The sequence below is a fragment of the Chiloscyllium plagiosum genome, chromosome 12 (genome assembly GCF_004010195.1).
Source record: "Chiloscyllium plagiosum isolate BGI_BamShark_2017 chromosome 12, ASM401019v2, whole genome shotgun sequence".
In the NCBI taxonomy this organism is placed as follows: Eukaryota; Metazoa; Chordata; class Chondrichthyes; order Orectolobiformes; family Hemiscylliidae; genus Chiloscyllium; species Chiloscyllium plagiosum.
The window spans coordinates 61,225,407-61,238,745 of NC_057721.1; the positions used below are offsets into that span (position 1 = coordinate 61,225,407).

Below are 13,339 nucleotides of genomic sequence, written 5' to 3' on the forward strand. Positions count from 1 at the left end.
AAACTTGAGGAGCAGTAAACAGTGAGAACGACATGAATAACCTGCAATAAGCATAGTAAAGCTAGTAAAATGGGTGGCCAAGTGGTAGCTGTAATTTAATATGAAAATAGTACTGGAGAACAAGAAAATGGCAGAGGAACTGAGGAGATGCCGTGTATCGTTTTCACAGAAGGCACAAGCAGCATACCAGAACTTAAAGAAACTCAAGGGCCAGAAGTGAGCGCAGTGGCCATCATGCATAAGAAGGTGGTGGGGAAGCGGAAAAGTCTGAAGGTTGATAAATCAACCAGACTAGATGCACTACAGTCCAGGTTTCTGAAGGAGATAGCTGAGGAAATTGTAGAGACATTGGTGGTGATGTTTCAGGAATCACCAGAGTCAGGGAGGGTCCCAGAGGACTGGAAAATGGCTAAAGTAACACCCTCTTTAGGAAGGAAGGCAGATGACAGCAACTATAGTCAGGTCAGCCCAACCGTGGTCATTCGTAAGGTTTTAGAGTCCATTCTTAAGGATGATATTGCTGAGTACTCCAAAATCTATGGTAGAATAGAGCTGAATCAGCAAAACCTCTTTAAGGAGAGGTCATACCCGACAAATCTATTAGAATTCTTTGAGGAGGTAACAAGCAAGTTAGATGAAGGAGAGCCAGCGGACATAATCTATTAGGATTTCCAGAAAAACTTTGACAAGATGTTGCACAAAAGACTGCTAAATAAAGTAATGGCTTATGTTGTTAGGGACATGTTACTGGCAAATTACAGAGGATTGGGTGATTGGCAGAAAGTAGAGAGTAGGGATAAAGTGACCTTGTTCAGTATAGCAGCTGGTGATCAGTGGAGTACCATAGGAGTCTGTGTTGGGACCACAGCTATTGACATTATACATTAGTGATCTGGACAAAGGAACTGAAAGCATTGTTGCTAAGTTTGCATATGACACAAAGATAGGTGGAGGGACAAGTAATGTTGAAGAAACAGAGAAGCTTGTAGAGGACTTCAACAGGCTAGCAGAGTGGGCAAAGTAGTGGCAGGGAGAAAACAATGTGGGGCTATGCACTTTGGTAGGAAGAATAGAGACATAGATTATTTTCTAAATTAGGAAAGGCTTCAGGAATCTGAAGCACAAATCCAAGTTCAGGATTCTCTGAAGGTTAACATGCAGATTCAGTTGGCAGATTTGAAGTGCAATGTCAACATTCATTTCAAGAGAGTTCGAATGCAAGAGCAGAAATGTTCTGCTGAGACTGCATAATGCTCTTGTTAGACCGCATTTGGAATACTGTGAAGAGTTTTTGGGCGCTGTATCTAAAGGAGGATGTGCTGGCTTTGGAGTGGGTCCAGAAATGGTGTACAAGAATGATCCGAGGGATGAAGGTCTTGTCACATTAGTTGAGGATTCTGTCTGTACCTATGGAGTTGAGAAGGATAAGGAGGGTGTCTGATTGAAACTTAGATTGCTAAGAGACCTGGACAGTTAAACGTGGAGATGATGTTTCCATTGGTAGAAGAGAGCAGGATCCAAGGGCACACCCTCAGAGTAAAGGAATGACCCTTTAGAACGGACATTAGGGTGAATTTCTTCAACTTATTGCCACAGAGGCCTGTGGCGGCTAAGTCCTTGAATGCATTTAAGGTAGAAAGATAGGTTCTTGATTGGTAAGGGGATTAAGGGTTACAGGTAAAAGACAGAAGAATGAGTTAAGAGACTCATCAGCCATGATTGAATCACAAAGTAAATCCGATAGGTCAAAAGGCTTTCTTCTGTTCATAGATCTTCTGGTCTTACAATGTGCCAAGTTTTAGTGGTTAGCTAGGGGATGGAAAAAGTTTTAAAAACCAAAAGATTATCAAAAAAGTAAGAATGAGAATGAAAATAAATCTTGAGAGTAAACTTGCAAGTAATATAAAGATAAAAATCACACAACACCAGGTTATAGTCCAACAGGTTTAATTGGAAGCACACTAGCTTTCGGAGCGACGCTCCTTCATCAGGTGATTGTGGAGGGCTCGATCGTAACACAGAATTTATAGCAAAAATTTGCAGTGTGATGTAACTGAAATTATACATTGAAGAATTGATTGTCTGTTAAGCCTTTCATCTGTTAGAATACAGTGAATCATACATCTCTGAATCATAATATAAAGATAGATAGCAAGAGCTTCTTTAAATATATAAAAAGGAAGAGAAGACAAAAACAAGCATAGACCCCTTAGAGAGAGGGGTTGGGGAAATAATATTGGGGAACCAGGAAATGGTAGAGGAAGTTGAATATTTTATATCAGTTTTCACAGTAGAAGAAACAAGTAGCATGTTGTGGTTCTGTTCGCCGTGCTGGGAATTTGTGTTGCAGACGTTTCGTCCCCTGTCTAGGTGACATCCTCAGTGTTTGGGAGCCTCCTGTGAAGCGCTTCTGTGTTGTTTCCTCCGGCATTTATAGTGGTTTGTCTCTGCCGCTGCCGGTTGTCAGTTCCAGCTGTCCGCTGCAGTGGCTGGTACATTGGGTCTGGGTCAATGTGTTTGTTGATAGAATCTGTGGATGAGTGCCATGCCTCTAGGAATTCCCTGGCTATTCTCTGTTTGGCTTGCCCTATAATAGTAGTGTTGTCTCAGTCGAACTCATGTTGCTTGTCATCTGCGTCTGCGGCTACTAAGGATAGCTGGTCGTGTCATTTCGTGGCTAGTTGGTGTTCATGGAGACGGATCATTAGCTGTCTTCCTGGAAGACAGGTCAAACAGGGAATGTCCTGGGAAATGAGTTGGACCAAAGACTTATAGGTTCCCTGGATTAGATGGGAGGCATCCCAGGATAAAGGAAGCAGCTGCAGTGTGTGTGAATGCATTGGTTGTAATTTTCCAAAATGCTTAGCTTCTGGAAAAGTCACAGAAGAATTGAAACTAGCCAACATAGCAGTAGCATCTTTATTTAGAAAAAAGGAAGAGACAAAAAAATAGGTAACGGGAGGCCAATTATTATTTGGAAAATGTTTGAGCCTATTATAAAGTACGCAATACAATAAACTCACCATAGTACTACCAGACCAAAGGGTAGCTCTCTCATTAGAGAGAGACAGCTGTTAGTGGCTTAACCAGAGTTACCATGGCTCAAGTGAGGAAAGAGGTTGAGAAAGAGAGGTATCAGTCTGTGCAGAAATTGAATCAGTTCATTGGCATTAATCTATATCACAAATCAGCTGCCCAGCTAGCTAAGTTGACTGATCCTCACAGGGATGCTATGGCAGACCATTTAGACACATGTATCATCAAGCACAATCAGCATGGTTTCATGAAGGATAAACATGACTGCCAAATTTAATACAATTATTTGAAGAGGTAACAAACAGGATAGACATAAAGGGAAAGTGAATGCATTAAGAAGGCATTTGTAAAGGTACCACATACTAGGTATTTAGTAAGCTAACAGCCCATGATTTTGAAGTAGTATATTAACACATATAGAGCATTGTCTAACATAGGAGACAGAGTTGGAATAACAGGGGGCATTTTTAGGATAGCAAGATCAGAGGTGTGGAACAGGGACCAGTGCTTGGGTCGTAATTATTTACAATATATACACGACTTGAATGAGCTAAGTGAATGTACAAGAATCAAGATTAGAGTGGTGCTGGAAAAGCACAGCAGGTCGGCAGCATCTGAGGAGCAAGAAAATTGACATTTCGGGCAAGAGTCATTCCTGCTGTGCTTTTCCAACATCACTGTAATCTTGACTCTAATAACCAGCATCTGCAGTCCTCGCTTTCGCCTAAACGTACTCGAGCCAAGTTTGCAGATGACAAAGAGAGGTGGGAAGGCAAGTGCTGAAATTGTCAGAGTCTGTAGAGGGATACAGACAGGTTAAGCGAGGTGGATGAAAACTTGGAGTACAGTACAGTGAGAAAATGTGAGGTTATGCATTTTGGAAGAAGAACAGAATATTATTTAAATGGAAAAAGATTGTACCAAACTACAGAGGGGTTTGAGAGTGCTCTAACTTGAATCATAAAAAGCTAGCATCCAAGTCCAGTGGGTAATAGGGAAGGCACATGGAATGTTGACTTTTATTTCAAAGGGAATGGAGTAAGAAATAGGGAAGTTTTGCTAAAACTATACAATCAGACAACAGCAAGAAGACTGAATGGTTTTGTGCCCTTATCTGAGGAACGATTTACTGTCACTGGAGGCTGTTCAGAGACATAAAAGATTCTTAGGGACAGGGTACATGAAGAAAGGTTGTTTCCCCTTGTTGCAGAATACAGGACCATGGACATAATCTCAGAATAAGGTTTTGCACATTTAAAACAGTGACATGGAGGAATTTCTTCTTGGAGAGTTGTGTGACTGTGGAATTCTTTACCACAGAAGACCATTAAAGCTGAGTACATTCATATTTTTTAATAAAACAAAGAACTGCACGTACAGAAGTCCTGGAACAAAAACAAATTGCTGGAGAAACTCAGTACGTCTGGCAGTATCTGTGCAGAGAAAGCAAACTTCACATTTGAGGTCCAGTGACTCTTTCTCAGAAATGACTGGGATTCACTGCACTTCAAATGTTGACTTTGCTTTCTCTTCACAGATGCTGCCAGGCCTGATGAGTTTCTCCAGGAATTCCTGGCTAAGGAATTTCAAGCTGAAGTAGACTGATCTTTTTTTTAATCAGTAAGGGAGTCTGAGTTATGGGGAAAAGGTAGGAAAGTAGAGTTGAAGATTATCAGATCAGCCATGATCTCATTGAATGGCAGAACAGATTTCATAGGCTGACTGACCGTAATCCACATAATCCCATTATTTTGGAAAATACTGTTCCATGTTACCTGTTTTTCAAAGGTTTTAAAAAACATTAGCTCTATAGTCTTATTAAATCAGACAAGCTAGAATGTGCAGAATTATGAGATGGATAAGTGGCAGAGTGGGATTAAAGGGCAGCCATGCACAATGATAAAGGGTGTGTAGTAGTATTCTACAGTGATCAGTGCCGGGTAAATGTTGTTCATAATTTATATTAAAAACAACATTTTTAAATTTGTGAATGACACCACCAAGCTGGGGGTGATAGCCAATCCCATGGAAGACTGCAACAAATTACAAGGCATTAAGTACATTGTAGAATTGGCAAACAAATTTCAATGCAGAGAAATGTTAGGTAGGATATTTTGATAATAGGGATCATATATTACTTGAAGCTTGGTTACAGGTATAATACAGAAAAATGGTCTCAAAGTGCAAATAAACTAATTGTTAACAATGCCCCACAAGTTAGCAAAGCCCTCAAAACACAGGTAAACCAATCAATAGACAATAGATGCAGGAGTAGGCCATTCAGCCCTTCGAGCCTGCACCGCCATTCAATATGATCATGGCTGATCATTCCTAATCAGTATCCTCTTCCAGCCTCATCTCCATAACCCTTGATTCCACTATCTTTGAGAGCTCTATCCAACTCTTTCTTAAATGAATCCAGAGACTGGGCCTCCACTGCCCTCTGGGGCAGAGCATTCCACACAGCCACCACTCTCTGGGTGAACAAGTTTCTCCTCATCTCTGTCCTAAATGGCCTACCCCGTATTTTTAAGCTGTGTCCTCTAGTTCGGGACGAATATGGGTGTTTTATGATTCCTAAAGCTTTAATATAAGGAGAGCAGTATGGGATCTTGAATGTATATTGCCCCCCTGGCACACCCCCTCCACTTTTCAACAGATGTGTTTTCCAGGTTGATGGCCCTTGGGGTGCGTCATACAATTATAGGGGGAGACTTCAATCGCCTTATGGACCCCGAAGTGGACAGGATGCCTTGGGGTCTTGTGAGTATATCCCCGCAATCCAGGCAGCTGGTGGACCTGAACTTGGAGCTGGGGTTGGTGGATGTGTGGAGATACCTTCGCCCTGAGGGTAGGTACTTTACCTTTTTCTCTAACCCACATAAATGCTATACGAGGATTGACATGTTTTTTGCCCCATCGGCCTTTTTGAATTCGGTGCTGTCTTGCAGAATTGGGAATGTAGCCATTACTGATCATGCAGCAGTGCACATGGAGGTTAAGGCCACTGGTGATGAGACAGGCTCGTGGCATTGGCGCATGGATCCTTTCCTCCTGAAGGATAGCAAATTCATTGAGTATTTTTCATGGGATTTTAAAATTTTTTGGGATTTTAATTTGAGTATGGCCAATAACCCGTCAGTGCTCTGGGAGACTGCTAAGGCCTATGCAAGGGGTTTGATTATTTCTTACTCGGTGACCCGGAGGCGGCAGAGGGGAGAGCAGCAGCGTATGCTCGAGGCCCGGCTGAAGGCAGCTGAGATGGCATACTTTGAAAGACAATCTGTGACCAAGTTGCAGTGGATTACAGCCCTCAGGGCTACTCTGAATGCTTTGCTCACGTAGACAGCCAAGAGGGAGATTTTCTTTTTGAAGCAGATGTTATTCAAGTATGGTGATAAACTGGGTAGGATCTGGCGTACCTGGCTAGAAAGAAGAATGTCCCCCAATCTATCACATCCATTAGAGAGTGTGCTGGTACTCTTACTTGCAATTCCAAAAAAGACTAACACAGTAGTCAGGAAGTTCTACTCTGAGTTGTACTGGTCGGTGGGCTGTGAGAATAGATTGGCGAAGGTGAAGTCCTTTTTTAAAACCATGGACCTCCCAGGTGTAACATCAGTGCAGGGGTCTCTTTTGAATAGTCCAAGAGATACAGGAGGCGATGAAGCAGCTCCAGACAGGTCCTTCAGCCACTGTTACCTCAGGGAGATTGCTTGTGTCTTCCCCAATGAACACAGATCTGAAGTACCCATTTAATTCCACTGCCATTTCTTTGTTCCCCGTAATATATTCCCCGTAATATATTCCCCTGTTTCTGTCTTCAAGGGCCCAATTTTAATCCTAACCATTTTTTTGCCTTGCACATACTTAAAAAGCTTTTACTATCCTCCTTTATATTATTGGCCAGTTTACCTTCGTACCTCATTTTTCCTCTGCGTATTTCCTTCTTAGTAATCCTCTGTTGCTCTTTAAAAGCTTCCCAGTCCTCAGTTTTCCCACTTATCTTTGCTATGTTATACTTTTTCTCTTTTAACTTTATATGTTTCTTAAACACTAAGATTTATTCCTAGAGATGACAACTGACAAGGAAGGAAGAAAAGTTATGCTTAGCATGCTTCAAATCTTGGTTATACCAGAAAGAATACTGCATGCGGTTCTGGCTACCATATTATAAAAATGATACATAGGCACTAGAGTGTGTGCAGAGAAGCTTTACAAGGATGATAGTAGATAGCAGAAATATTCTTAATAGTAAAGTCTGAAAAGATTGGGTTTTTCAGAAGACTATGGGCTAATCCAATGAGGTAATTCAAATTGTGAAAGATTTTGATTGCGTTGTAAAGAGAATGCTTCCTACTGAGGGGAAACAATTAACCAAAAGGCTAACAAATAATCACCAAGACATCTAATAGGTCATTCAGAAAAATACTTTAGCCAAAGAATAGTGGGAACAAAGAATGTATTATCACAGGAAGTGGGTGAAGCAAATACTACTGATTCACTTAAAGAAACAAACTAAGGGAGAAGAAAGTAGAGGGTGACAGTGATACATTAGATGAGGAAAATAAATGAGGCTGGCTCAAGCAGAACATAAGCAACAGCAGAGACAGATTGGGTCAATGGCCGACTTGGCTTTCTTCAACTCTCTGCCAAATATCCACTGACAAACAGCAGTATATTTTACATCTGCTTTCTTCTGTCTCAATACGCAGACTTGTTATTAATTCAATCAACTTCTATGTTACAAACATAGAGGTACAGAAAAGAGAGTATGACATTTGGCCAGTTGAGCCAATAACTCACTAACTCAATAACTCTACTTTCTTCCCATACCTTTTGATCATTTTAGCCCTCCGAAATATACCTATCATTTTCTTGAAAACATTGAATGTTTTGGCCTACACTGCTTTCTGTGGCAGAGAATTCCACTGTTTGGCTGAAGAAAGCTTTCTTCACCTCAGTGCTGAATGGGCTATCGTAGGTTCTCACACTGTGACCCCTGATCAACAAGAGCATCAGTTCCTTTGAGGAGCCCCACTGATTCTTCTCAACTCCCAAGAATATAGTCCTCACCGGTTCAGTTTCTCTTCATACATCAGTTCCTGCCATCTCAGCAATCAGCCTGGTAAACTTTTGTTGCACTCCCTCCATAGCCAGAACATCCTTAATCAGATAAGACGACCAAAATTGCATACAATACTCCAACTGTGGTCTCACCAAAGCACTGTACAATTGCAGCAAGACATCCCTGCTCCTGTAGTCAAATCCTCTTGTTAGGAAGGCAAACACTCCATTAGCCTTCTTCACCTCCTGCTGCACCTGCATACTTACTTCCAGCAACATGTACTAGGATGTCTAGGTCTTGCTCCACCTTTCCTAATCCATGCCAGATAATCTGCCATCCCAAAATGAGTAACTTTATATTGATCAACATTATGTTTTTATCTGTCATGTGTCTGACCACTCATTCAACTTGTATAGCCATACTGAAGGGATCTCTGTACCCGCCTCACAGATCACCCTCCTACACAGCTTTGTTGTCTACAAACCACTTTTAGTTCCCTCATATATGTATTATATGTGAATAGCTGGGGTGTGAGTTCTGATCTCTGTCATACCCCACTCGTCACTGCTTACCTCGGAAATACTCTACTTCATGTCTGCAAACAGTTCTCTATCCATGTCAGTCTACTATCCACAATCCCATGGGCTTCAATTTTACATGCTAATCTCTCTTGAGGGATCTAGTTGAAAGCCTCCTAAAGTCCAAGCAAACCACATCAATTGACTCCCCCAATCAACTGTACAAGTTACATATTAAAGGATTCCAGAAGACTTGTTAAGCATGCTTTCTTTCTCATAAATCCACGCTGACTCCATTTGATCCAGTCACCTTTTCCAAGATCTCTGCTGTTAAATGTTAAAATATATATAAATGGACTAACATTTTCCCCACTACCAACATTAGGTTAACCTGTCTATTTTTTCTTCTTCAATTTTCTCTCGACTCCCATTTTTAAATAGTATGGTTACATTACCCACGCTCCAATCCATAGAAACTGTTTCAGATTCTCTAGAATTTTGAAAGATGGTCACCAATGTATCCCTTTCTAGGACCACTTCCTTAATTACTCTGGAACATAGATTATCAAGGCCTGGTGATTTTTTGGCCTTTAATACCAATTTTCCCAACATCATTTCTCTCTCTCATTAGATCCTGTGTTTCCTGAACATTTGGAGTCATTATTTGTGTCCTCCTTTGTGAAAAAAAGAACCAAAATATGCTTGTAAATTGATCTGCCTACACTTTGTTCCCCATTATAAACTCCCAAGTCTGACTGTAAAGGACCTGACACTTGTCTTAACCAACCATTTTTTCTTCAGACACCTATAGAAGCTTTTACAATCTGATTGTATATTCTCTGCAAGCCTACTCTCTCACTCTGGTTTTTCTGTTGAATCAATCATACTGTTCTCCCTTGCTGAAAGCTAAACTGCGAGCAATCTTTAGGCCTGCTGCTTTCTTTGGCCAATTTGAGGGTGGCACGGTGGCACAGTGGTTAGCACTGCTTCCTCACAGCGCCAGAGACCTGGGTTCACTTCCCGCCTCAGGCGACTGACTGTGTGGAGTTTGCACGTTCTCCCCGTGTCTGCGTGGGTTTCCTCCGGGTGCTCCGGTTTCCTCCCACAGTCCAAAGATGTGCAGGTCAGGTGAACTGGCCATGTTAAATTGCCCGTAGTGTTAGGTGAAGGGGTAAATGTAGGAGAATGGGTCTGGGTGGGTTACGCTTCGGCGGGTCGGTGTGGACTTGTTGGGCCGAAGGGCCTGTTTCCACACTAAGTAATCTAATCTAATCCTTAGATCTGATGCCATCCTAATTGCCCTTGTTTGCCTTGCTTGGGCCACCTTTCCAATTTTATTTTTGTGCCATAAGAACAAGGAACAAGTGTAGGCTACTCGGTCCTCAAAGCCAGCTCAGTCATTCAATAAGGTCATGGGCAATCGGATTATCTTTCCTCCCTTTGACAAAGAATAATTTACTTCTGCCTTAAAAATGCTGAAAGCTTCTGCATCCACTGACTCGAGACAGGAGATTCCAAACACACACAACCTTCAAAGAAAGAATGTTGACTCATCACAAATACTTCACATTTTACATGACAAATTATAATGCAAACTGTTTTTGACAGGTCAAATATGCATTCAAATATATATTACTTAACATTCATTATTACTGAATAAATTTTGCTTTATGCTCAATCTTCTTTCTTCTATCTTTTTCTGAATTTCAATATAGCATTGCAGAATTTAGTACAAATCAAATTTTGCAATGACTTAAACATAAGCTACTGTTTTATGCTAAATCAGAGAGGTAAAGTATGACTTGTATCACTAACCTCTTCAGAACTAACTTCCTCTGCTTCTTCATGAAAAAACTGAGCTAGTTCCTCCACAGCAGCACGTGTTCTGTATTTGTGTTGCTCACGACGCTGCGCCCTCATTTTCCTTTTGGTGTGTTCAGACAGGTCAAAGGAGTCATTCTAAAATGAAAATACCAGAATGAAATCTTTTCAATCATAAATCAAACTACTTTTTAAAGGCTACTCGAATACCAGATCAAAGAGAATGGATCACACATGAGGTATAATAAAACTATTTTTAAAAATTGAACACCGTATTAGGAATATAGGAACAATAGCTGTCTATTTGGCCCTTTGAGCCTGCTCCAACATTCAATAAAATCATGGCCAACATGGTTGCCGTTTCAGCTCCACTTTTGTCAGCATCTCTCAACCCTAAAACCACTACCAAAAAAAAACCAAACTCTGCCTTGAGTAAGAACAAAAGAATAAGATTAAGATTATTGGGCCAGTGACAAATCAGCACATCAACAGAAAAGTCAGATAAAGATTAGAAAGCAGAACAGAAACAATTAGAGGTAATACAGACAACTGAAGAACTGGAAAAATGGGCAAGACATACCTGAACTATTTTCTACATTGTTGGGTAGTTACTAGCATTGTAACTATAATGAAACAACTTGATTAGGGAAGCAACTAGTTTTGGAGCGCAAGTCTTCAGAAATATTGCCAAGATGTTGCCACGGTGCATAATCTTTGCAGTACCCATTTCTTTATATCATGGGAGTAAAGACTAGGCACATTAGGAAGCCAAGATAGATTGTCCGTTTTTGATTGTAAAGTTTGATTAGATTAGATTACTTACAGTGTGGAAACAGGCCCTTCGGCCCAACAAGTCCACACCGACCCTCCAAAGAGCAACCCACCCAGACCCATTCCCCTACATTTACCCCCTTACCTAACACTACGGGCAATTTAGCATGGCCAATTCACCTAACCTGCACATTTTTGGACTGTGGGAGAAAACCGGAGCACCCAGAGGAAACCCATGCAGACACGGGGAGAATGTGCAAATTCCACACAGTCTCCTGAGGCGAGAATTGAACCCAGGTCTCTTGCGCTGTGAGGCAACAGTGCTAACCACTGTGCCACCGAGCCATGTGCAGGGCTCCACCATGATTAACAATGGGGATGTTTGTGGAGTCTCCTTCTGAGTTCTTTAATTGTTCACCATCATATGTGACTTAATGGAACAGGAAAACAGAGCATACTTCTAATCTGTTGATTGTTAACATCACTTAATTATGTGCAACAGCATATTGCTTTTTGGTATGCCAGTAGTGTTGTCTTTCAGCTTCATTTTTCGATATGGCCACTGCTACTCTTGTGCACTCTTCTGCACCATGGTTGATTTCCTGGCTTGATAGCAGCAGCAGATTGGAGGGTATGTTAGGTCTTGAACTTCTAGATTGTGTCTGAATACAATTTTGCTATTGCTGATGACCCGCAGCACCTCAAGGATGCCCAGCTGCCAGATTTATTTGAAACCTATTCCACTCAGCACTGTTGTAATGCCATATAACACAATGAAGGGTATCCTCAAATGTGAAGACAGGACTCCAGCTCCACAAGGTTTGTGTTGTGGTCACTCCTACTAGTACTGTCACAAACATCTGAAACAGATAGGTGGGTTTGGACAAAGTCATGCACATTTCTTTCTCTTGTTCACTCCCTCACCATCTGTCATAAGCCTGGTCTAGAAGTTGTGTCCATCTTGATGATAGACAATGATGTCTGCAATGCAAAGTGTGTTATGTGCCCTCAGCACCCTCAATGTATCCTCCAAGGTGATTAACGGATAGGTGAACTGAATCAACTGCTGGGGTGGTTGGGGGTGGTGAATATTAATTAGGAGAAGGTTACCTTTACAACATTTTACCTGATACTGTAAGTCGTAATGAGGTCTGAAGTTAATGCTGAGGACTTCCAAGACAACAAACAACTTCCTGACTGTCACTACGATACTGCAGCATTTTGGTAGGTCTGACCTCAGCGGGACATGACAAACTGAAGGATATTAATTGTGGTGTGTTGAAAATGCTTATTCTCAACCATACCTTACAATTTCTGCCTGTTGCCCAACTAGTCAGTGGGATAGTTGTTTGAATTTTGGCACAGGTTCACAGAAGCAATTTGCAGGCTGCATATGCTATGATCGTTTCCAGTGCCTTGATCAATGCCAGCAGACTTGGTATAAGTTACATATAAATGAGTAGTTTGCTATGCCATTTCGACGAACATTTCACGGCCAAACATATTGCTGTGGCTCTGGAGTCACACATAGATCAGACCAGCTGAGGATAGTGGAGTTTCCTCCCCTAAATGACATTAAGGAACTTCATGTGCTTTAGTGACAATAGCCAAATGATTTCATGGTCACTATTAGGCTAGATTTTAATTCCAGGCTTTTTTATTAACTGAACTCAAATTTCATCAACATCTGTGTTGAGATTCAAACTCCAGTCATCTGACCATTGCCTCAATCCGAGTGTAACTGGAACAGTAAATAACCCTACATCACTATCTTTCCCCTGAACCCAGCTGATAGGACTCAAATTCATCACACAAAGTCTGCACATAATACTAAGATATGAGCAACAATAAGTTCTGAAGGTGGAAGTTATAAAATTATAAAAACAAACTAGTGCAGATGCTAGAAATCTGAACTAAAGAACAGAAGATGCTAGAGAATCTCAGCAAGTGTGGCAACATTTGTGGGAGAGAGAGAAACAGAATTAACATGGAGTCTGATATGACTCAACTCTTTTTTTTTCTCTCCACAGATACTTCTCGGCCTCCTCAGTTTCTACAACATTTTTCTTATTATACACAGAGTGTGTGTGTGTGTGTGTGTGTGTGTGTGTGTGTGTGTGTGTGT

The 13,339-nt window shown here is 41.2% G+C and overlaps 1 protein-coding gene across 3 annotated transcripts in view; it reads right to left on the reverse strand.

Moving 5' to 3' along the window:
* The window catches only part of brwd1 (bromodomain and WD repeat domain containing 1), a 213,785-nt gene that overhangs the window by 92,911 nt on the left and 107,535 nt on the right, over nucleotides 1-13,339 (reverse strand). For all 3 annotated transcript variants that reach the window (XR_006313234.1, XM_043701210.1, XM_043701209.1), the window contains exon 21: nucleotides 10,438-10,581. Coding sequence is in view for 2 of the 3 variants with exons in the window: in XM_043701210.1 (XP_043557145.1) it covers nucleotides 10,438-10,581 (144 nt within the window). In the remaining variant the exon portion in view is untranslated. The remainder of the gene's footprint in view (nucleotides 1-10,437; nucleotides 10,582-13,339) is intronic.